The 26,518-nt window shown below is 40.6% G+C and overlaps 1 protein-coding gene across 1 annotated transcript; it reads right to left on the reverse strand.

Moving 5' to 3' along the window:
* Positions 1–2: 2 nt before the first annotated feature.
* kcng1 (potassium voltage-gated channel, subfamily G, member 1) lies at positions 3–26,160 on the reverse strand. Its single transcript, XM_053686502.1, has 3 exons — positions 25,942–26,160; positions 7,422–8,277; positions 3–2,478 (listed from the first exon to the last, which is right to left on the reverse strand). The coding sequence occupies exons 2-3, from the start codon at positions 8,202–8,204 to the stop codon at positions 1,714–1,716; spliced, it is 1,548 nt and encodes a 515-aa protein (XP_053542477.1). The 5' UTR covers positions 8,205–8,277; positions 25,942–26,160; the 3' UTR covers positions 3–1,713.
* Between the last annotated feature and the right edge of the window lie 358 nt (positions 26,161–26,518).

Genomic DNA, 26,518 nt, shown 5'->3' on the forward strand with positions numbered 1-26,518 from the left:
ATAACAATCCACAGGAACAAACAATTCAAGTGAACATAATCAGAGCTACAATGTACCATGTATCCTTGAGAAGTTGTATGTAAAGAGTAAATCTTCACCAACACAAATCAAAAGAAATTTATTCCTTTAATACTCCATGTGTGTATTTAAGAAATCACTCTTCAAGTCACAAAACAAAATTCTGCATTCATTCAACAGTAGTAGACCATTGATCTGGCTCTTTATGTGATTAGTGCGTTTAATGTGTTAAACGTAGCCTTAGGGCGTTGTGCTTAAATAGCCTATAGTGTAGGACAGGACGTTCTTTAGATTTAAACTCGTGCTTTGAAGTTGGCAATATTCAGAAATATGAGGAATAAATACATACATACAAACAATACATATTAGATTACAGGTTATAACCATTTAAGGAATAAGTAGTTCGCTTGATTACTTTAAACATGGGACCCTCCTCTTTGTTTTTATATCACGGGAATTGTAACGGTTAGAAAGGAGAACAACGTATATTTGTATAATGGGCATTTTAATAGGGTGAATTCAGATATATTGGGACAGTTTTTTTAAAATTATTATTTGAATTTCCAACTTTTTTAAGCTTTCTGCCATTAATAATAATAATAATAATAATAATAATAATAATAATAATAATAATAATAAAAGCTCATATTTAATGGCACATTTGTTCATTTGGGACACATACACTACATGGGCTAGATTTTTGTGGAAACCTGACCCTCATACTAATAGGTGCTTTTTGAACATCCCATTCCAGATTCCACTCCAGCGTTGGAAATACCATGTCTTTCCAGACCTCACTCTGTGCACAGGGGCATGGTCATGCTGGAATATTATGTTTGGGCCTGTTCGTTCCTGAGGGTAAATCTTAATGCTACAGCATGCAAAGACGTTACAGACAACTGTGCGTTCCGTGGCAAATGTTTAGCGAAGACGTTCATGTAGGTGCCATGACGACGTACTTTTGGCCATACAGTGTCTATTAACAGGGTTTGGGAAATCTTCGATATTTTTTCCACGTTCGTAGACTGAAAAGAAAGAAGCTCGTTGAATTCAAATGTGAACGTCGGTTCCATGTGATTTCACCGAGTTACAGTAAGATAGCTCGTTTTCATACATCCGACATGATTCGATCGTGTATTTTCAAAGCCCTGAAATAAATGCGTGTGCTGCAACTGCGCTGTACGACCACAGCAGGTAGTTATCATTCCGGTCAGCGCCGACAGTCTCGTGACTGTCTCATGGTTTCGGTTAATACAGTGTGAATCGCTCATGCATACATAATGCATTCGATTACTTAGAACTTGTTTAGTTAAGTTTAGTATAAGCAATGAAGCAATGAATTGATGGGAAATTTGCTGGGCCCTTGAGCAAGGCCCTTGACCCTCGACTGCTCAGATGTATAAATGAGATAAATGTAAGTCGATCCGGATAAGGGCGTCTACCAAATGCCGTAAACGTACGTTCTCATACCATTTCTCCCCCCAGTGTATTCAATTTAAGAACAGAAGTAGGAAACCGCCACTTAGAGATGTGATCATTTTATCTGCTGCACCTGAATTCACCCTGTGTCGGTTAATGGCTGACTCCTGAAAAACAGCTAAGCATACTTTGACCTCGGTTCAAAGTTCAGATTGCTGAAAACTGACGTCTAAAAGTTCTCTGTCCTTATTCACGTCATCTGCCGTGTTTTTCGTTTCAGTCCTCGAGGTCTCTCGGGTCGGACGAGGCGCTGGGAAACAGGACGTCGCTCTCTAGTGACCCGTTACTCCCGAGGCCGGGCACGCGCCCTCGCAAGAGGAAGTGAGTCCGCCGCTGGAGGAGGCGCTGCTGCTCCTGCTTCAGCTCCACGTAGGAACGGGAGAACGTGTGGAAGATGGATGTCACGGGGAAGGCCATGAGAAGGATGCCGCTCAGGATGCTGCTGAGTGCCACCACCTGGCCAGGTATGCTGCGTGGCACCATGTCACCGTAGCCCACCGTCGTCATCGTGATCACCGCCCACCAGTATGTGGCCGGGATGCTGCTGAACTCCTGCGTGGCCGCCACCTCGTTCTCGATCAGGTACAGGAGCGGGGAGAAGAGCGCGATGGCCACGCACAGGAACAGCAGCAGCAGGCCGAACTCGCGCGTGCAGCGGCGTGCTGTAAGGCCCAGCGTCTGAAGCCCGAGTGAATGCCGTGCCAGACGCATCACGTACAGGATGCGCAGAGCCCGCAGGACACGCAGAACAAGCCCAACTTTGTCCAGATAGCTGCTGCCCGAGCCCGTGGAGGTGCCATCCACAGCCAGGGTGATGTAGTAGGGCAAGATGGCCACCACGTCAATCAGGTTGAGCGGATGACGGAGGAAGGCCAGCTTGCTGCGGTCCTGAATGAAGCGCAGTGTAAACTCAAGAGAAAACCATGCCACACACACGGTCTCCACAATGAAGATGTTGTAGCACATCTGGGAGCATTTGCCCTACAACATGCAACAAGAGCAATTAGTATTTTATCACTTTCACAAGTAAGCCTTTTTTATTTTATTTTTTTTACAAATATTTGAATGTTATCCTTGTATATCGCCACCACACCTCCATACACAGTTCCTTAAAAAGACAATATCCTAATCATACACACTACACTATATCTTGATCAGTAACATTACCGTAAGAAGTGTTTTAGAGAACTGGACTCCAGCACAATTTAACTTCACGTTAAACTATCAGATTTAAAAAAAAAAAAAGAGAGAGAGAGAGAGAGAGAGAGAGAGAGAGAAAAGAAACAGTACTAATGTGCTCAAAATGAAAAAAAAAACAAACAAACAAAAACACATAGCGTACATTACACACGATCACAGATTTTCACGCGTGATTAAACGACTAATAATATGCGACCACGTGACAAACGTGAACACACATTTCACTATTATGCCAGGAAATGAGAACTCAAGTAAACACGTGAGTCATGTGAATCATTTGTGATATCACATGTGAAAAGGAAGGATTTAGCCTTCTGGGAGAAATAAAAATGAAGAATGAAACGCGCGAGAAATCGACAAAACAAATCATGTGAAAATGACTGGAGCGTGCGGTGGAGATAAAACTATCGAAAAAAGCGTGTTATTTGTGTAAGGAAGGACATTTTTGATAGCGACGAGTAATCATTTTGGTCTGGGCTTTTCACGGTTGCAAGGCTGAACACATAACAGCAGAGGGAAGCATTACCTTCCAGATTCCAGCACTGTGTCACTACAGTAATCAGCTTCTTCATCCAATTTCTTCATTAGTCTTAACCAGTGCTATTTTTTACACATCCTTACACACATTCGGTTCCATATTAACATCATATTGTTTTATTTCAGAACTCCACCACTCAACCATAAGATGAAGTCATATCCATCCATCCGTCTTCTACACCACTTTATCCTTTTCAGGATCCCAGGAGGCACGGGGCACAAGGCGGGGTACACCCTGGACAGGGTGCCAATCCATCACATACACACTCACTCACACACACACACTCACACACCCATTCATACTCTACGGACACTTTGGACACGTCAATCAGTCTACCATGCATGTGTTTGTACTGGGGGAGGAAACCGGAGTACCCGGAGGAAACCCCCGCAGCACGGGGAGAACATGCAAACTCCGCACACACAGGGTCACGGTGGGAATCAAACACCCGACCCTGGAGGTGTGAGGCGAACGTGCTAATCACTAAGCCACCGTGCGCCCCCTATACGTGTTAATGTTCATTGTTATTGTGTAAATAATAAGCCCCATATATGAAAATCTTTAAGCCACTTTCCAGACTACTATAAGCAGTACAGCATGTCTATGTGTGAGGATTTAACATCCATATCCAGTATACAAACATGTATATGGCCTTAGATCTCATGTCCACATGAGTCTGAAATGCACACTGACCTATGTAGTATTCAGGTTTTGTGTATAAATTGAACAATTTAAAGTTACTGTATATGGTTATGAAGATCTATTTCATGGAACAATTGAGAATGGTGATGTAAATATCGACTACGAGGCTGGGTTAAAAAACAAAACGAAACAAAAAAACACCCGAAAGCTACATATTTGCATTTCTTTCAAACACTGTGTAAACAATGTTTACTATCCGAAGAACAAGTATTACTCGAATGATTTCCTTCAGTTCTCTTAACCGGTACAGTATTCTCTACTCGCGCATCTTCATTCTTATCGATTTCAAGATCTCCTGACCTCAATAACAACCGTCTTGCACCCTGGCACTACATGCTGCTGTTGATTTGTTCCGCAAAACCGTGTATGTGACCATTGCCGCATTGAAAACGTTAGGAATGACTAAGCATATTGCCATTCTAACAAGGTTTCCACAGATGAGCACAGGACGCTGTTATTACATGTCTCCCGGGAAGAAACCCCAGACCGTCTCGTTCGGAATTGTAAATTGAGATGAATTAATCTCCCTGTCCTTTAATAAATTACATCCAGCCCTGCATTTCAGCACTACTTCTGATGTTCGCTTTAGAGGAAAGACTTCAGTGTTACGAAACATACTCCCACAAATGCAGAATTAAGGCTAAGTGGTACTGAAGTACTAAAGTGATGCATTAAACTCAGCGCCTTTGCTAGTACTGATGCGGAAAAGGTCAAACATAAATGTTCTGAAATATACGGATAATTATGTAAAAGCTGTAATGGATATACTGTGCATAAATACACATGCTCTCGGATATGATTACGAAGAGGAAAAAATGGTCAAATGAATTATTTAGGCAGAATTTCACCCTTTTTCTATGCACATGTATTATAGCTGCATTATTGGCGGTCGCATGCATTTGTAGCGGGTTCACTATGTAGATCTGTGTTTATGTAATACCTTGAGTAGAATATAATGGGATTCGTACTGTATATACGCTTCATTTCAAGCATACACCTCATTAAAACTTCCGTCGAGGTAGGACAATGTTCGAATACGTCATAATTGATAATTACATGCCCTGGTTCTCTTCTTATTTATATTCATTTATATTCAAGTGGCATCTAAATTCGATTAGCATAAGAGGCTGCTGAATCTGTAAATCGGCGTAACTGCAACATTTCCCTTATTTAAAATCAGTCTGTCTTTTTGAAGTGTCCTCGGTCCTTAGAAATGATACACATCATTTTGCAAACTCATTTTTGCTCCATCACCAGGCAGACTGACCATGAATAGTGCATGTCGCTGTTCATGACTTTCTGTAGTTGGAACACGTGTGTGGGAGTTTATATGGCATGCAAAGAGATATCTTGCTGTCTTGGTGGTAGTACTATAGACCATTAAAACAAGCTATTTGTTTGCCGTGTCAACAAAAAGGCCAAAGCGGACTAACAAAAGCGGACAACAAAAGGCCAAGGCGGACTAATTTCCTCAGCGAATACATCATTACCAATCATAGACTGCTGCCTTCTTGTCTGACATCAGTGCCTGACCTCAGTAACACTAGTAGCTGAATGTGCAAATCCACCCAGCCACGATCCAAAATCTAGTGGAAAGCCTTCTCAGAAGAGTGGAGGTTTTTTTATAACATCAAAGGGGGACTAAATCTGGAATGGGACGTTCGAAAAGCACATATGGGTGTGATGGTGAGATGTTCACAACCTTTTGGCTATAAAGTGTACAATTATTTCAAGATTGCTAACATACTTTATATAAGGGGTGTCTTTATATAAAGTCTGGCTCGGGGACAGATTACTGGCCCATGGATTCTCTATTAGAATGTATAATCATACAATAGCCCACAGACCAACATGTTGCAATTTTTTCCTTCACCTGAAGGTGGCAGCAGACTGCGTTAACACAGTTAGCTAAAATTCATGAGCCTTTTTCTCTGAATTCTCTGGAATGTATCCATCCATCTTCTATACCGCTTATCCTTTTCAGAGTCACGGGGAACCTGGAGTCTATCCCAGGGAGCATGGGGCACAAGGCGGGGTACACCCTGGACAGGGTGCCAATCCATCACAGGGCACAATCACATAATCAGCCAATCAGCCTACCATGCATGTGTTTGGACTGGGGGAGGAAACCGGAGTACCCGGAGGAAACCCCCGCAGCACGGGGAGAACATGCAAACTCCGCACACACAGGGCCACGGTGGGAATCGAACCCCCGACCCTGGAGGTGTGAGGCGAACGTGCTAACCACTACGCCACCGTGCGCCAAAGGTGAATAAAGTTCACTTTAGGGGAGAAGACATGGGACATGGAAGATGCGTGCACTTCTGATAGCGATGTTTATTCCTTTTTTTTATATACATACTCAAGACGTATAATCAAATCTGCCACAATGGTCGCAATAGAGAACATACTGTTGTAGGATCAATATTAACACTGTAACCAATCAAGCTTTATTATTTGAAGTAAATTATCCAGCTTCTCCATAATATAAAGTCATAGCACCCACACACCAGGGTTTTACACTGGTGCTTAAACCCGGGAAAATGTTCCACGATGGTGAATGGTATCTCCTTCCGGGTTTCGGCACCACTGTAGAACCCTGGTGTATGTGGGTGGAAAGGAGGACTTGGGAGACAAAGCGTTGTGCTTCTTTTATTTTTAATTTCATCACGCATTAACTGCCAGTTCCACCCTTCTTCCTCGCCATCTGCAGCTGATGCTTGACCACGCCCCCACTGCCACACATACACATACTACAGTATGCCAATGTCTATATGTCCACATATCAGATTTCCACATGGGCAGATCCAGCAGTCACGATGTCTGAAAGAAAAAATCCCTGCATAATGATGTTAATATCATTTTTTCACTCCGATTTGTAGGTATTTGTATATTTCGTTAACCTCTTTAGTATCTAGGTTTTAAAAATGTACTGTACGTGTTAAAAACTGTGCGGGGATAACATTCAGCAATTCATGGTCACATGGCTGGAAACATAAGCGATGGAAATTCAGACTGTAAAAACAAAGAGAATGATGCTGTGAATGTTGACTGGGAGGATGTTCTGACTGGGTTGTTTAAAAAAAAAAAAAAAAAAAAAACATCAGAAAGCTGCCTATTTGCATTCCTTTCACTCTGCACACCTGTGAACAAAAGGAAGACAACTAAAGTGTTATTCTTCTGCCATTCATACATCAACTCGGTGAGAAAAAAAAAAGCAATTGTGAAATGCCATGTTTATGTTTACTCGCTATAGGATGTTACTATTCTGGGCAGTTAAAGAATAATGGCAGTATTTGCTCATTTCACATTTGCATCATCCTCAGAGTCATCCAAGCTGCTTAGTAGGAGGCCAGATATTTTCACATCAGTTTCATTCAAATCAGTCTTTCAAGCATGATGAATTCAATTCAGATGCAGGTTCTAGTACTATGACCTGAACTATGGATTGACCATTCTGCTTCACACACATTCAGGAACTTACATTTTCTTCCTCCTCCCTCATGGCAGGCATGGTGCTTATGGACAGATTAATGGCTGTGATAGTGACAAAAAGCACTGAGAGGCAAGCGAAGATCTTTCCGGGAAGACCTGAGTGCGGCCTTTCCACCATGTCTCTTAGCTTGACCATGCAGCGGCCCAGTCGAGATTCTCTATCAGTGCCTTCCTCCCTACCACCTCTGTCACTCTCATCATCCTCTTCTTCCTCATCTTCATCGGCCACCCTTTCGAGCTCGTCTCGCTCCTCTATGCGCTGAATCAGGCGCCTTCGACAGCACCACTCCAGCTTTTCCTCTGGGACACCCCAGTACAGCAGTTCTTCCCGGAAGGACAGAGCGCAAGTGTCCCTCAAAGCACGCAGCTTGCCGGCACGCAGGAACGTCAGGATGGCACGGAAAGCACACGGGCTTCGGTCAAAGAAGAACTCGTTTCGAGCCACGTCGTAGTCGTCGCACACACACATGATCTCATCGAAGCTTGTACACAGACGCAGGCGGCCTAGCCGTGACAGTGGAAAGTCATCCAGCGTGCTCCATGGCAACTGGTAGCGCAGGCCACCCACATTGATGATGGCATGTAAGCGTTGGGAGCCAGGCAAGAGGCTGGCATCGGCGTCAGGATCCTTAGCAAGGCACCGGGCACGTTTGTAGTAAACACCCTTAAGGGCCTCGCTATCCTGGATGGGTGGTGGGTTCAGCGAGGTGTCCGAGAGGCAGCTCAAGGCACTGTAGTCATAGTCAGAGCCATCGCCAGCCAGTAAAGTCATCTTTCATCCGCACACCTCCAATCTCAGAGCGCCTCACATGCCTGGAGGCCAGCAATTATTCACTGGCCCTCACCTACACAACGGAATGATGAACAAATGAGTTATTACACAATCCATATGCGTATAGTCAAATCCAAAATTACTGCCAACCATCAAATAATGGGTGGAACCTGATTATATACACTAAAGTAGACATTACACCATTAAACCCTTCTCTCAAAAATATGCCAAAATAAAATTATGGAACAGATAAATTTAGTATAAACAAATTCTCTTGAAAATCAGAAACAACAGAAACAACAACTTTTCCAACAAGAGGGTGGGTGGAAAAGGCTTTTATCCCATGGCTGCTGTGAAGGTTGATGGCATCAATATTTTAGCCCAAACCCCGGCCACGGGAATTAAGATTTAAGTCAATAACCGTAGATTATTTATTTAGCAAGATAATGAGTTTAAATGTACATCCAAATCAACACAGAAATATTCGCAGGAACACAAACTCAACGTCATAATCCTGGGGCTGTCTCTATATACTAACTTCTGTTGCTGATGGACGTAAAATCAACATCCAACGATGTCAGTGATTGTTCAACAGTAATGGAGTAAAGTAATACCAGGTACCGCCTGTTATCAGAGACAGATAGAGTGAACCCACATGCACACTTTAAATAGACATGGCTAGAAGTATATTATATGACTAGAATGCCCTCACTGCCAAGCACATTACACTAACTCAAATAAATACACTAATCCGTCATTCCTATCTGGGGCAGCCCTTTCTTACCTAATTTCATTTAGGTCATTTCATTTTACCAGTCAGATATTCAGTTGGTGGTCTTGTCTGTGGTTAGTGAAATATTACTTTCTCTAGATATACAGCACATTTATTTTATAGTCTTTTTTTCTTTTTCTTTTTAAAGATATTTCAAACAACATTTGAATGGCATGCTACAAAGTATACAGGGTATCAAAGTAAAAAAAAAAGACATACACCCACTGAATTTTTAATAATGAAATTTAAATACCTACATACCTATGTGGCCAAATGTTTGTGGACACCTGACCATCACACACATCTGTGCGCCTTCCCAAAAATACTCGCCACAATGTTAGAAGCACATAATTGTATACTCAAGACATGAATACATGTTTGCCAAGGTTGGCTTGAATGGCTAGATATTTCATTCTAGGCTTGATCGTGTTTGCTTTGTTTTCTTCGGATAGTTTGGATGCTTCTTTTCTCCAATTCAATCCCGAGTTTGGGTTACGGTTTCACATTTTCCTCATGTTTGCATGGGTTTCCTCCATGTTAAACGGTTTTCTCCACCTGTCCAAAGAAAATGCAGGTAGGTAGACCGAGTATGTTAAATTGTCTGTAGGTGTGAATGAGTGTGGGAATGTGTGTGTGCATGGTGCCCTACGATGGACTGTTACTAGGTTACCAGGATAGGCTCCGGATCCAGTGCGACCCTGAGCTATATAAAGAAGTTACTGAAGATGAATGAATGAATCGATTCGACTAGTCGAATCTCAGCACTGGAACCTCAACCTGAATAGTACTGTTATTTATTTATTTATTTGTTTGTTTATTTATTTTAAAAAAATGTCTCTAAAATGATTGAATCTGAATTTGTGAAACCTTTTGAACATAGATGCTTGCTGTTTTATTTAAACCTGAGATTTAAAATGTGAATCTCTGATCATGGAAATAAACTACTTTGAATTCAAACAAATAAATACACATGTATTGTTTCTAGGTAATTTATTTAAATGTTATGAATTTAATAGTGTTTACATTTCTTTATTTAAAAAAAAAAAAAAATCAGTAGCTTTAAAACATTCAAATCTTTATGTGTCTTTCTTTCTTCTTGCTTCCATAACAGGGCCTCATATACAGTAACGTGTATAGATCATATAGGAGCTTTACTGTAGTAGTAGTCCCCCATTTCCTTTGTAAAGGAATGAATGATATCTTATGTGACCACTGCAACTCTAATTACGTGCCCAAAAGAGCTTGTGGAACAAAACAGCTAATGGTATTATACTGAGTGCTCGGCTGTAGGGAACTGCTTCCTCGATAATGCACCAAAAAGCACGTTTCTAATAGGCTCCACTGCCCTTCAGCTTAGCAACAGGGCCACTGTTGGCTTTTTAGGGAATGTATTCTGAATCAGCGTCTTTGAAGATGAGAGACTGGAGCATCCTTGTGTTTTTATTGGTTTTTGGCCATTTTTCTTAATAGAAAGCTTAGTTCCAGCGAGGAAACAGATTAAACAGACATGCTACAGGGCTTTCAGAAGGAGGTAAAAAAAAAACTGTTTCCCAGCATTCTTCACTCACTCACTCACGCACTAATTTGTATCACAGAAAGTAGTTTCTAACACAAAGACATGTTAGGTGCTGAAATAATCAAACCCTTAGAAATGCTACATCCATGCTCTGAACATCATTGAATACATTAATATCCATACATCCATCCATCTTCTATACCGCTTTATCCTTTTCAGGGTCACGGGGAAACCTGGAGCCTATCCCAGGGAGCATCGGGCACAAGGCGGGGTACCCAGTCCATCGCAGGGCACAAACACATACACATTCATACACTACGGACACTTTGGACACGCCAATCAGTCTACCATGCTTGTCTTTGGACTGGGGGAGGAAACCGGAGTACCCGGAGGAAACCCCCGCAGCACGGGGAGAACATGCAAACTCCGCACACACAGGGACACGGTGGGAATCGAAACCCGACCCTGGAGGTGTGAGGCGAACGTGCTACATTAATATCCGCCGTGAATATTATCATTATGCTTTGCCGAGTGCAAATGTAATCTATTAGATGTAGAGATGTAAGATTTCTGTCATTCCGTTTCTGCACTCAAAATAGATCACTCGAGGAACAACGTGGGAATCGCTGATTTGATAATGATATAATTATTTATTTTATGTTTACGTTTCCTTTTGACGCCACAACTGAATAATCATAAATAGACTCTAATACACGCACACATCTTCAGCAAATGCATTCCAGACCAAAAGGCATTTCACGCCACAGTAGCTCAACAACTCGGCCCGTGTCCAAACTAATTAAGTTAATTACTGTGATTAAGAAGCAGTTGGTTCACAAGTCACAAATTAGTGTCTGTACCACAGCAGATTCATGCTCCAATCAGGGATTGAGACAGGGGTCTTTGGCTGACTAAAGCCAGGGCAAAAATGCGTCACTGAATGCTTATTAAGCACCTGCAGTGTCAGTCAGCACCAGATAATGATTACACTTGGCCTTTTGTTTCCGGCCCTGTCAAATTAAGCCCCCTGTGCTGTTGTGGAGGGTGTGCTGCCTCGACACACTCCCGTTGCTCGCTTTTCTTGCCGCCTTTCCGTCCTTCAGAGGGCTGTATGCTACAAGAGAGGAACAATTACATGGGAGGGAAGCATAGACACACACTGATCATAATGTGTACCAGAAGAAGAAGGCCTCAGCAGAGATTGACACTAAGGTGTCAAGAGAACCAAAGTATCCGAGCACTTTATTTTAACTTGAAGCTTTGCAGATGATGTAATGCACCAATGATCAAGATCCCTAGTTCAGTAGTCAGGGTACTGATCAGAGAGTCAGACATTTTAAGGGCTGTTTCGGTCACAAAATCCTTCCAGTTCACTGGAAAGTTTGCTCCCAAAAAATTCCCACAATGGACCGCCAAAACCAGGGAGCACTGATGCTCACTATGTTCCCTTACTGGAAATGACATCATGTTTTATGAAGCCTCTCAGCTCAAAAAAATCAGGGACGAATGCTCAACCAACATCTGTCTACAAATATACGTAGCTTGTAGCTCTCAAATGATCACTTACATTAGCGATTTTAACTTTATTTGATCTTCTATATATACGATTCGTTTGAGCCAGTGACTTTTAAGTGTTTAATGATTTTTAAAAAAAAAAATCCACAAGCTAGCCTATGATCTGGCTACGAATTGAAGTACTAAATGTGTGTGATTAAGCTGACAAATTTATGACATAAAACTGAAATATATTAAAGTTTTTTATTTTTGGTGACATTTTACAATGTGAGTACGTAGTCATGTCTCCGTACATTGAGTCATCGGAGTCTTAATGTGTAATGAGCTACATTCCTTACCAGTGCCCGGACTCTGTACACGATATACTGATTCACGATCTAGGGAGTCATGTTTTGTGATAGACCTGTGTTTCCCAAAGTGGGCCTCAGGGCAATTCACCTTTAATACGAACACCTGTATATTCATTCAATTATCCAATCAGCCAGTCATGTGGCATAAAATTATGCAGATACATATCAAGAGCTTCAACTAATGCTCACATCAAACATCAAAATCGGGAAAAATGTAGAGCTGAAACGACTAATCTCTAAAATCGATAATGAGAATCGTTGTCAACGAATCTCATTATCGATGAGATTGGTCTGCACACGGTACGTTTACTCACTACGTTACTTCTGCTCCGAAAACACGCTTCGGAGAGTAAATACTAAAGTTGTGTCCCAAATGACGTACTATACACTTACACTATGCACTGTATACTCTACTCTAGTGCAGTGTTACCCTAGTGGTCAGTGGTGTAATTGCAGCAGGTCCGTAGGAAAGTTCTAAAAATGTTTAAATAATATCTTTTTTTTTTTTTTTTTTTTTGTAAAATGTATCAAAATACAGTCAAATGAAATGTTTTAAAATTAAGCCATTTGGTTATTTGTGTGCATTCACAAATATCACGTTAGCTGAGCTGACGATCGTTCATTGATCAATTTATTTTCAATTTTTTATCAATTCTTTATTATTTTAAACTCTTCAGTTGAGTATTGGAAAAAGACCAGGTGATATTTTTGTGCATGAAAATCCAAGGATCAGACGCTTCTGAATTATTCAAACTGGCTTGTCTGGTACCAACAACCAGAGAAGTCACTTGACCTGTATCTGCATGATTTTATGCACTGGCTTATTTGATAATTGAATAAATGAGCAGATGCACAGGTGTTCCTAATAAAGTGGCTGCTAAATATATTCACAATTCCAAAGTTTTTTTTTTTTTTAAATGACATATTATAATATGGTTTGTTGACTGTGATGAGTGATGTTACTGTTTTCGCTGTGGCCTCCTGAATTTGTTAGATTGCATCGTTTGTCTTCAATCCCAGGTTCCAGTGACGATTGAGGGACATGCAGGCACAAAACGTAGGAGAAGGGATGGTTATTGGATCTTCACACAATCTTCTAACAGAGATCAATCTAACAGGCTCGCTGTCTTCACACGCACACTTTCTAACTATTCTGCCCGAGAAGAAAAAAAAAAAACCTCTCTGCTAATCTCTCCGTCTCTCACTGTCTGTGTGTGTGTGTGTGTGTGTGTGTGCGTGTGTGTATGTGCTCTCCAATGCATCAAGGTCATTCCCTATCCATATCTGTGGATTCCTGCTGCAGAGTCTGGGTCTTTCATCATGGCAAATAACAGCTCTAAGATACTTATAAAATACGTATACAATCCTTCACCTCATCTGTGGAAAATGAATCAATTGAATAAGGTATTACAGTTTGACAAGTTACTTTAATATTGCAAGTTATTCTACGAAAAGTCCCTAAACGCTGATTCAATAAGAAACAGCTTCACCGCACTGAACTGTGTGCGATAAACGGCCTTTACCGTCCAACAGGATATGCAGCGCATGACCTGTCCAGCTATTATTATAAGAGTAAACTCTACGTTGTTTGTATCATTTCAGCACTGTCTAAACTACATTTTACTGTATAGAGTTATTTACAGTAATTTTTAAATCAGTGTAGAGTGTAGAGCTGCCACGTGGTCGAGAAAATACAAGCTGCTCGATTTAAAAATGCTTCCACCTTGTAATGGGAAACGCTGTTAGAATGGTAGCGTCACTACTGCTCAACACTGTGATTAACACGTTTAAAGAAAGGGTGTCAGACACGCAGGGTCGAAGCTCCCACCAGCTTCCACAACCCCATCCGCAATCATTTACACATCGCTACCTGCCAATTGGTGTGGAAGTGGGTGGAGGCGTTTCAGTTTCATAAGTTGACTTTCCCCCCTGTGAGCTGCCTTTCCAACACTCCGAAGGCTTATGAGAAGTGATACACCGTTCAATAAGTGTCAGTACACTGAAAACACTTCAAGCCTTCAGAGTCCATTAAGCAGTCAAATATTACACTTACAGTAGGTGTATTTCATGCGCCCGTCATACGGACTATACGTATCTATACATAAACTATACACGTCTTGATACAGAATGTGCACTGCAGTGTCAGATGAGCTTGCATATAAGCGATACACAATATGTACACGAATGTCCTGATTCGTATGATGGGATGAATCTGTTGGAATCGATGATATGTGAGAACAGTCCAAGTTCTCAAAGTTGCAGCTGGATGAGTGAGTGTGTGTCCATGAAACGGAGATAAAAGAAATTCTGCCCGACTCGTGGACCTATTCAGAACCCTAATCGCTTGTGGAAAGTAGCTCCTTGATTCTCATGCTGCAGTAGCATTTGCCTGAGCATAGTAGTCAGAACTGGATATGGTTTGTGTGACTATATTGTCTTCCTTGTCTTCTCTCTGCATCAGCGGATGTATTTGAGGGCATCAGTAAAGCATAAGCAATTTATAAATGAGTCTAATGCAGAGTCGAGAGCTCTCACTCTCTCCCTATCTCTCTCTGCAGCAGTAAGAACACATCACTGCTCAAGGGCTTATCCTCTGCAATTGCTTTTGACTCACAGAATTGAGATTTTTGCTTGAAACAACCAGCATATCTTCCCACCTCATACTGTTCCACTCACAGATGGACTCCGGCTCCATCACACTGTTCGTGCTGCCACCTCAAACATGCTCCAGGTCATTTACACTCACTGCTGCTTACCAAAATGGTGTAAGCAGGGATTTACTGAAATTAATGTCTTGAAAAAGCACTAGCTTTTCAATAATCTAGTCTGTTCAATATTGCATGCTGTATTAAAGGTAAAGCAGTCATTGAAGGTGTTTATTTATTTATTTATTTATTTATTCTTTTCCAAAAGCCAGGCACTATTGCTCATTGACTAGATTTGCTGTTTCTCGGCATGGGTGAAAATGCAAGTGCTGTTAGACCCTTAATAAGAATCATTCATTTATTCATTTAATCTTCAGTAAGTGCTTTAGCTTGATCGGGGTTGTGATTGATCCGGACCCTATCCAGGGAACACTGGGCATGAGGCGGGAGCACACCATGGGTGAGACCACTCAGGGTACCATGCACATTCATTTACTCCTACTGGCAATTTAGCATAGCCAATCCACCAATCCAGCATGTTTTTGGGAGGCAACTGGAGAACCTGGAGGACACCGACACAGACATGGTGAGAACATGAAACCAGTCCCTCCACGATTTCATGATTTTGCAATTGCAGAAATGATCGCAAAATCAAGGAAACGCCACAATGTTCGGAGGAGCTTGCAATTTTTCAAAATGACCGCAGATTTTCCACAGATATGGGCCAAGACACGTGGTGTGACGTCATCATAAAGCGCGTTCAATCGACGCTGACTTCGATTCATGTCCGTTGCACACGAATACAGCTAAAAGGTCTCATTTACCAGCAAACATCACCGCGAAACAATGTCGCGCAATTGCGTTTTGCCAAATTCGAGTAGTTTTTCCTCGATAAAGCTGCGGAAAAATCTAGCATTTTTGACCGCGACAATCACACAAAAGAAAACGAAATCCTGTATGGACCGCATGAAACGCCTCACAGACCGTAAGCCGAGCTCAGGATCAAACCCTGGAGCTGTGAGGTGGAAACACTTGCTGCTGTGCTATAGAGCTCTACCAACACGAGCGTCAGAGGTGAATATTAGATGCAGATTTGGTGTTCCGAAAATCATTTTCAACATCGAGTCTTTTTACAAACTATAGTTATGCATTAGCCATATTTTTGCATATACTAATAAAGGTGATAAATGCATCAAGGCAGTGTCAGGCGACATGGAAAAATCGTAGTAAAACACTAAGTAGTCACAGAGGTGTCTGGGATATTTCATACAACTTGTAAAAGCTACTACGCGAGTCATATAGGGAATGTGCTGATTTAGGTATATTCCACTTATCAGATTATCTAGCTCTCTACTACCATGGCCTTTAGCAAACAATATCCTTTTAGACCTTCTGACACACTCGAAACACCATGTCATGCTCATTGACTTAGATGTTCCTATACAAACCCTGTTCAATGCTAATGAACTGTTTCTGGTTGCCATGTTCGAGGCTGTAACTCCGTCCATTTGGACACAGTTTTCCTGCTTCCTGGTGAGAATGCTTGGCAACCCTGGTCCACCCCTTCCCACGCATCTCATGCTCTGAGCTGTTGCCTCCCACTTATCCAGCTCCACTGCTTTGTTCACATCCTGGATCTTTTATTTCTTCTGTTCCATGACTTCTGCTCCTTGCTCTCCCACTCACCAAGGCTCTTTCCCCTTGAACGGATCCTCTGGGAGATTTCGCTGGAGGACTTTCTGCTTTCTCCGCATGCTGGAATGTGTGCTCATCTGAACATCTCTTCTGTTCTTATAAGTCCTGTTGTTCGGATTCTTATGTTGCACCGAGCTGTCATGGCTCTCAGTTTTCTTAATTTCGGTCTTGTGGACTTTCCTGTGGACTGCAAAAATCGGCTGATGAAATAAAGTGAAAGAATATATGCCCTTCTGTTATCCTATGAATATTTATGTTGATGCAGTCATCCAAACAGAAAACACAGTCAAACAGGAAATTCTTCCATTTTAACCTCTACATAACCTTGCATATTAGATGGAAGCAACACAGCCTTATCGGGAACAAAAAAGGAAAGCCACAAGAAATCCACTTGGTGCCTTTTGTACACTTGAAAAGTGCTTCAGTTCTTCATAGCCCCTCTAGAGCTCTAACATGGCGGATATACAAGAAGATATATTTTTGAGCTGCGCCTCAGGCTACACACTAACGTCTCTTGGGAAAGATCTTCTCTTATGTTTACTCTTTGTACACACAACACATGTCAAAATGAGTTTCAAATGTTAAAATGTTCAGGCCTGAATATGCCTGTAACCAAAATCATGTCGTAAGACCTTTGCTTGTACCATCTCAGGCAGAGAGGAAAGTACGCATTTTTTTTAGATATCGTGGGTGGATTTAATAAATCGTTGAATATATTGAAAAAGGCAACTCTTCAGGGTTATAATTGCATTCCCAGGCCTTATCATGGCCCAGCATAGATAAAGAAGCAGTTGATATTCTCAGTGGCTGTATTCATCTCCATATCTGCACAGAGCTTAACCTTTGCTACAGTTCTGCTTCTGTTTCAGGCTGATTTCTGGATGAATCACTCTCAGAATATGTATACTGTGTGCTGCTGTGTACATTGTGCTTGTTTATATATCCCCAGCTATAACCAGTTGGTTTTTTTTTTAGCATGTGTCACTGGTTGAGTAATGTAGCCAGCTTGATTAAGCATTTACATTTAAGATGTAAAATACAGTAATTCAGTTGTGCTCATGAATTTACATACGCCTTGCAGAATCTGCAAAATGTTAATAATAATAATAATAAAAAAAAAAGATAAAAGAGGGATCATAAAAATTGCATTTTGTTTCTTATTTAGTACGGCCCTGAATAAACTATTTGGGGGTGTAAACTTTTGAACAGGATGGTTAGTGTAAATTATTATTTTGTTAATTTATTTTTTCTTCATTTAGTACTTCCCATCAGAAGCTATATCAGATATGTTTAAATGTTTCCCAGAAGACAAAATAATAACAATTAAAAAAAAGTTCAAAAGTTTACACCCCCCTGGCTCTTAATGTATCGTGTTGCCTTCTTGAACATCAGTGAATATTCGCACCTTTTGTAATAGTCGTGTACGAGTCCCTCAGTCGTCCTCAGTGTGAAAAGACGGATCTCGACATCATATAGTCGCTGTTGGAAAGGGGTCAAATATATAGAAGATGCTGGAAAAGTAAAGAGTGTGCAGGACCTGGAGGATTTTTCTGAAGAACAGTGGGGCGGTTTAACTGCTCAGGACGAACAAGGGACTCGTGAAGAACTCTCACAAAACATAAACACAGTCGCTGATCATCCAGGTAACGACACACGGGATTAATAATCAAGCGTGTGTAAACTTTTGAACTGGTTCATGTGTGTAAATTCAGTTATTATTGTGTCTGGTGGACTATATGTAAACATCTGTTATGTGAAATAGCTTATTCAGGACAGTACTAAATAAACAACAAAATTATTAACATTTTGAGATTCGGCAAGGGGTGTGTAAATTTATGAGTACAACTGCATAACGTTGCAATACTATAGCAATATACTGAGGGAAATTTTATATACAGTTTATATCCAGTAAATATTTAATATATAATTAAATATTATAAAATTATTTGACCGTAGAACATTATCGTTATCATTAATTAATCAGAATCTTAAAATAAACTGCCCGAGGTTTCCTCACTAGTGATTGCTTTTGGCTAATTTTGTGGTTTTTATCTTAAATAACTGACATAAACACTCATTGGGCATCAGGTCAGCTGACGGTCTATGTCGGATTTATGTATATATTTATTTATTTATTTATTTGCAGAGAATAAGGGACACTGTGATGCCATTCTCATTCAAAAAATATTTGGAAAAAAGACTGACTTGCCACATCATGTGCCAGCATGTGGTATCTAACATGAAAATGTCTACAAACTGGTCACAAATCATGGATGAATTGTTGTAAGACTTTCGGTGAATTGTTGAAATCATTTTCAGCAAAGATTTGTTCTGAATACTATACAGTCTTCTCTCTCTCTCTCCCCCTCTCTCTCTCTCTCTCTCTCTCTCTCGCTCTCTGTCTGTCTGCCTGTCTGTCTGTTTTACTGTCATGCTTTGCAACTATACACCATGGGGTTATACTCACACTGGACCTCAAAATGCATTACATAAGTAATACAAAACATTTTAGCCACCAGCCACACCCATTACATTACACTGTATCGTCCATCACCGTTGTATGACAACAGACACGAGCCAGTAGGCTCATTGTGCTTTCTGTGTGGATACACTCCATTATGTCGAAGCACTTCCAGGAATTGAGATTATGGTGGTCTGTTGTGGTGGTGGTGGGGGGGCAATGCGGTGAGACGAATGTGAGTCTGGCAGGGGATAGAAAAAATATTGAGCATTATATGATGGTGTCAGTGACCTTTGAGAAGACAGGAGTGCACTTTAGCTGATAAGATGGATTAAAATGTCGCCCAGAGGTACTGAAGAATGGTGAAGCACTGTGAGAATGGTGAACACTAATACTGAGCAAAAGGTGAAGTGATGGATTAGCAGCCCCTGCGTCTAAACATCGGAACATGTCCCCCCTGCCTGCCATGAACTTTAATGTGTTTAAATGTGATAGACATTGATTCATCTTTCGCTAGGGGCTAAAATATTACGAGGGAAAAAAGTTAATGACTTAGTAACATAATGACATATATAATTTGTCCTGTGTTTACTTAGCTCCTGCAGTGCAATTCTTACTCACTTAATTACCCTGATTAATGTTTCATTGTGATTAAACTATAAAAATAGAAACCACACAACCAGTTGAGAGTAGATTAAAGAAGCAAATGAGCTTGTGTAGGCAAATATTAAATATGATCATTCAGCGAAAAAAGCTTTCTTCAGATTGCATGGTAACACTTATACATAAAGGAGTAAGTGAACATGTTGTGCAGTAATTGCAGGTTAAACATGATGCCGAGACAACCCATGATCTACAACAACCGACAATCATGGATTATAATCACGTCTGTGGTCGACTGCACACAGTTACACTGGACATAAATGGAGAAAAAGCAATTATCTGAACATTATAATAATTAAATTTAACATACAGTATGTGACTCATACAGTACATCACTTCCATGGAGCCTTTTATGCTGTGCAAATGTGCTGGTCATTATTGACAAAAGTCAGAATTAACTTCTGGCTGAAAATGGCCATTAAAAGATCAAAAGTATGGATCGAAATGCATTAATGTTCAAAGAGTATAACCAAAAAAAAAAAAAAAACATTATTAGTACATTCAGCACGATCTCTAATGGATGAAAAACCACCCAAAATGACGTACATGTTTTCATGGTTGCACTGATCGTGACACTCACGTCACATCACATGATCTGATCACAACACTCACGTCACATGACCTGATTCATGTTTATGTTTAATGAGCACTAGTCTTTGAGTCACAGCTTGTGAGGCACTGTCGCTTGGTATGTCTCAATCAGCTCCCTAGTTCAGTAGTCAGGGCACTGATCAGAGTGTCGGCCATTTTAAGGACTGTCTCAATTACAATTTGTCGTTCATTGCTTTATTGAAAACATGATTATTAAGCAAATGGTGCAATTATGATGGTTTCTGGTAATTGCACGCCAATGACACTAACAAACTAGCTACTTATGTAGCTAACTAGATAACAGTGCAGATTAATCACATCCTTTCTACTAGATCTAATACCATTAACTGTCCTGTCAGCATAACCAAAACATGCACAGAACAACCATGGGGCAGCATGATTCTTCCCCATGGGACTTTACTATTGCTTGTTGTAGTTCCCCTTTTCAACCACTAGGTGCAAGGTCATTTAGGTCTGTGGAGCTAAATGGGGTTCTGAGCATGCTGCCGTACAACTGTGCATCAACTAGAAAGATGAGCAAATCAATGGAACTTCAGATTATATCTGTCAAACAGCAACATTAAAAAAAGGTGACTCAAAGAGGTAATTAGTTTTTTTAAAACTGATTTATTAGTATATATGGAGTTGTGAATGAGAGATTAGAATTTGTTAAATAGCCGGTGTACTGTATATGGTTGGGCTCTACCAATCCTACCTGCACCTAAGAACAAGCTGCCAGTAGTTAGAATCACCCCTGTGATGTCAGTGTGGAACACAGCTGCTAACTTCCCACGTGAATAACGAAAATAGCAACCAGCAAATTAGCAACAGAATCACCGAACAACACAAATATAGCCTAAACACATTTCATGCGTTTCAGATTTCTTGTTTGTGCCTGTGAATTTTCTTTTAAACTGACCATAACATTATGATAATTATGACTAATGGATCATTTTCAGTCTGAATAGCCATACCTAAAGTGCACCGATTCTTCAGCTATGCAACACATGTATGTACAATGGTGTGAAAAAGTATTTGACCCCATCCTGATTTCTTCTGTTTTTGTGTATATCTCATACTAAATAGTTTTAGATCTTCAAATGAAATACAACATAAAACAAAAGCAACCTGAGTAAACACACAATACTGTTTTTTTTATTGAAGCAAAAAAAAAAAAAAAGTTATCCAACACTAATCAGCAATGTGAAAAACGAATTGTCCCCTTAAACTTCAAGTCTGGTTGTGCCACCTTTATCAGCAATAACTGCAAACAAACACTTCTTATAACTGGAGACCAGTCTTTCACTTACTTCTAGTACTAGGATTTACTCCTATGCTTTGGATGATTGTCTTGCTGCATAATCCAGTTGCTCTTGAATTTGAACTTTCAGACTGATGACCGGACATTCTCCTGTAGGATTTTCTGGTGCAGAGCAGAATTCATGTTTCCCTCAATTATTGCAAGTTGCCCAGGCCCTGAAGCAGTAAAGCATCCCCACAGCATCACACTTCCACCACCATGCTTGACCGTAGGTATGATGTTCTTTTTGTGGGATTCGGTGTTTGGCAGCTGTAACGGGACCCCTGTCTTCCAAACAGTCCCACTTTCGACTCATCAATACACAGAACATTCTCCCAAAAGGTTTGAGGATCATCAAGGTGTGTTTTGGCAAAATTCAGACGAGTCTTAATGTTGTTCTGGGTTAGCAGTAGTTTTCACCTCACCACTCTTCCATGGATGCCATTTTTGCTCAGAGTCTTTCTGATAGTGGAGTCATGAACAGTGATCTTTATTGATGCAAGAGAGGCCTGTAGGTCCTTTGATGTTGTCCTTGGGTCTTTTCTGACTTGCTGGATCAGTAGTTGCTGTGCTCTTGGAGGAATTTTGGAAGGTCGGCCACTTCTGGGAAGGTTCACTACTGTGCTGAGTTTCTCCATGTGGAGATAACGTCTCTCACTGTGGTTCTTTGGAGTCCCAGAGCCTTTGAAATATCTTTGTAACCCTTCCCAGACTGATGTATTTCAATCACCTTCTTCCTCATCATTTCTGGAATTTGTTTCAACTTTGCCATACTGTGTTACACTGTAAGACCTTTTAACCAGTTTCATGCTGTTGAAAAAGTTCTACTTAAGTGTTGATATGATTGAACAGGGTTTACAGTAATCAGACCTGGTTGCGTCAAGTCCAGTTGAACCCCGTTATCAGTGCAGTTTCATAGATTTGTGGAATTAGTAACTACGGGGGCAAATACATTTTCACACAGGCCTAGTTGGTATTGGATAACTTTTTCGGTTCAATAAATAACATTATAATTTAAAAACTGTATTTTGTGTTTACTCGGGTTACCTTTTGATTTATTTTGGATTTTTTTTTAATTTCTGAAATTTCTTAGTATGAGATAAACACAAGAACAGAAGAAATCAAATGCGAATACTTCTCCACGGCACGGTATGTACATATGTATGTGGGTTCAAAATCACCCTTTTTTTTGGTGGAAACCTAATAATTTATCAGTATTATCACAGATTCATTCTATTTCTTTCTATGACAGTGAACTGCAGAAAGTTTGCACAGGATACAAGGATGCCATGGATACGAATGCTTCCCTCCATCCGGGCTAAACTTATTTCCATACTTGAAATTCATGATATGCAAATGAGAATCTTTCCCACCCGCAAGCTAGCCATTAGAGTTATTGCAAACATTGTACTCTGGAGGGTGGGAGGTGGGGTTCAGACAGATGCCCCTCAAAGTGCTATACCCACTCGGATTAATGTATAGCTACTAGCATATGGACAGAAGCTGTCTCTTTTACTGATGGGCAGCACTGATGAACCTTTGCATCCAGAGAGAGAACATTCTGAAAATTTCCCTTCATTCACAGTGCGAGTTGCTCCACACTCAGACACTATGCCTGCCAAGAAAAACTAATGATGTGGTGCATGGAGAAAGGTTTTGATACTTTCTTTTGAGAATGATGCCCATTTAACCAGACGCAACATGAAGTTAACTTCATTTAATCACTTTTGTGTAACGCTAATGCCAAGCATGCAAATTAGGCATGGATATGCAAAACATAAGGAATAGATTTGCAACATTTGCCATGGAACAAGCAGTTAATAAATTATGTTTGACCTCTTCTAAAGCCCCATATCCAGCCCAGGAAAGACTTAAACATTCATTGGGTTGAACGTGTTAAAATAGGGGAATAATCAATTCTACAGTGGGGTGGCCCTGGAGCACTGGAGTCTGACACTCCTGCAATATAACAATGTTAACCAGCGTTGTATAAACATTATTCTGCCACTATGATTGAATATTATTCTTGACTACATCAACGGATGGATCTCATAAGTGTGTCACTGCAGAAATCTTTTTTGCCTGCAACAGGAAATCATACTCTCCTCGAGCACAATTTTTACTAGTCACTGAACATTATCGATACTTCAGCATCTGAAGCAGAACGGTAAAATTGAGTGTTTTTCAAATTTTGGACACATATAGGAATACACAGCACCGTGAACATCAACTCACAAAAGTGGTCTTGATGCCTAATGATGTCATGTTGGTCTTATAAACAGTGGCATGCACAGACCCTTGCTGGGGCAGGGGCAGAAGGACCAAAAAGGACATAAAAGAAAATAAGAATGAATGTTTATTTATTTATTTATTTATTTATTACAGCACAGGGTGGATTAGTGGTTAGCGTGTCTGCCTCACACTTCCAGAGTTCAGAGGTTCGATTCCCACAGTTCAGGTATTTCATGTGCTCCAGCTCAAGCACACCTGTTACAACTAATGAAGCCCTTGATTAGTCACATCAGGTGTGCTTGAGACAACACCTGTTTTGCATATCTGTGCTGTTGTGAGGGATTCTATTCAGGCGGGTGAATCATTTTGAAACCGGAGAAATCATTATAGTCGCATTTTCAGTTGAATTTCTGAAAACCACTTGAAGCATTCGTCGTGTTGAACTATTTCAATCGCTTTTGTTTGATTCGTTCGTCGCAAACAGCTGAAAGTCTGCACATTCTGACAATAAACCTGATTCGCACTGGGGGTTGAATCATTTTGATTGCAACTGTGTGCGTGTAAGTGTATATGTGTAATATGTCTAATATTAATCACATCCATATGGTATTTTTGTGCAGTTTTTGTAGTGTGCAAGATGGTTATTGCACAAGTATATATAATCGTATGTTGAATCAAAATGTCAAAGGGGCAGGGGCTTGATTCCTCATAGCCACCACTCTGTGCACACCACTCCTTATAAACCCGTATTACTTCTCATAGAAAGAAGATTTGTCTCATAGAAATAAACGCACCGTCTTAAAAAATAATTCATAAATTACCAGTGAGGCACAAATGTAATTTGTTCTCCTATTTAAATGTGAGGCTTTTCATCAAATCAATCTTATCATATCTGTGAGTCATACCGATGTAATACAAGAACATCTACACTGCCATCTGCAACAAATGTCTAATATTAATCACATCCATATGGTATTTTTGTACACTTTTTGTAGTGTGCAAGATGGTTATTGCACAGGTATATGGTTATCTTTATGCTACAAAAGTGTACAAAAGCCTGTACACTCACAGCCACTTTAATAGGAACACCTGTATCCCTGCTCATTTATGCAATTATCCAATCAGCCAATCATGTGGCAGCAGCATGATGCATACAGTAAAATAAGTAAAAGCTGTTGCAGGTCAAGAGCTTCAGTTACTGTTCACATTAAACATCAGAATGGGGGGGGCGCGGGGATGTGATCTCATTGACTTTAACTGTGGCATGGTTGTCGATGCCAGACATGCTGGTTTGAAAGTTTCATAAACTGCTGATCTCGTGGGATTTTCACACACAACTGTCTCTTACACAGAATGGTGGCAAAACCAAAAAATGTCCAGTGAGTGTCAGGTCTGAACACCACTTCTGCATGGTTTATAGGTGTAAACTCTATAGACTGTCATGTCAGGAGAACAGCAGTTTCAAAAACACCAAATCCAGTTCATCTGGCACCAACAACCGTGTCAAGGTCAAGGTCACTGAGATCAGATTTTCCCTGTTCTGATGTTTGATCTGACCATTAACCAAAGCTATTGACCTGTATCTGTAAGATACTGCATTGTGTACTGCTAGATGTTTGGCTACTCCACTGTGTAAGATAGTTAAATATACAGATATAAAATGCTTAACTTAATTTTTTGACACTAGTTATATATATACATACATATAGATTTTGAAAAGATGATTAAAATAATGATATTACATGGGAGAATACGGTTCTCAGATAACTGTCTGCTCATAGTCACTTCATCAGATGAAGTTACAGATCTCACAATTTACCAACATACTGCACAAGAAAACAATACTGAATACTGACACAATTCCAGGTACTTTAAATCTGCCAAAGCACCCATCCCTTTCCCTTGCGTTTATCTGAAGTCCACATGCAATTTTGTTTGCAGTTGAAGAAACTGAAACCAAACCCACGAGAAAGGACACAAGACTTGAATACACTTACCACAGCGTTAATCCTGTTAGTCTGCAGCCGAATGTGTTCATCATGTTTAGTTTTATTTTTTGAGAAAAGATGGAGGTCAGATGAGAGCAGATAAAGGTCACGAGGAGAAGATGAGGAGAAATACGAGCTGCTGCGCAGAGCTTCAACTCCACTTCGTCTGTGTTGTTCACTGAGTGCTAGCGGCACATCTGAGGAACATAAGCAACAGGCTACAGCTCCCCTCCCTCGCTCACTCACACTCACACTCACACACACACACACATCAACAGCTCTGACATCAGAAGTGGGATGTGCCATTATTCTAAGAGCTTTTGAGAGAAATCCATAGCAACCAGGCTGTAGCTACAGGAGGATTCCCCCTGTCAAACTGGGATAATCACGGCTGAGGGGGTTGAGTGGCAGGTTAGTATATCTTGCTATATGGATTGCTTTCTTGATGGTAGAGAAGCTGCATTTATTGCTCACTCATTCATGCTTTTACACCACCATTTCAAGACATCTCCACTTACATAGGTTATATGATGGGAAAGGAAGAGCTATGAACTTGAATTACTGTAGCGTAAAGGAAATGCTATCG

Source organism: Ictalurus punctatus, chromosome 15, assembly GCF_001660625.3.
Source record: "Ictalurus punctatus breed USDA103 chromosome 15, Coco_2.0, whole genome shotgun sequence".
Taxonomy (NCBI): domain Eukaryota; kingdom Metazoa; phylum Chordata; class Actinopteri; order Siluriformes; family Ictaluridae; genus Ictalurus; species Ictalurus punctatus.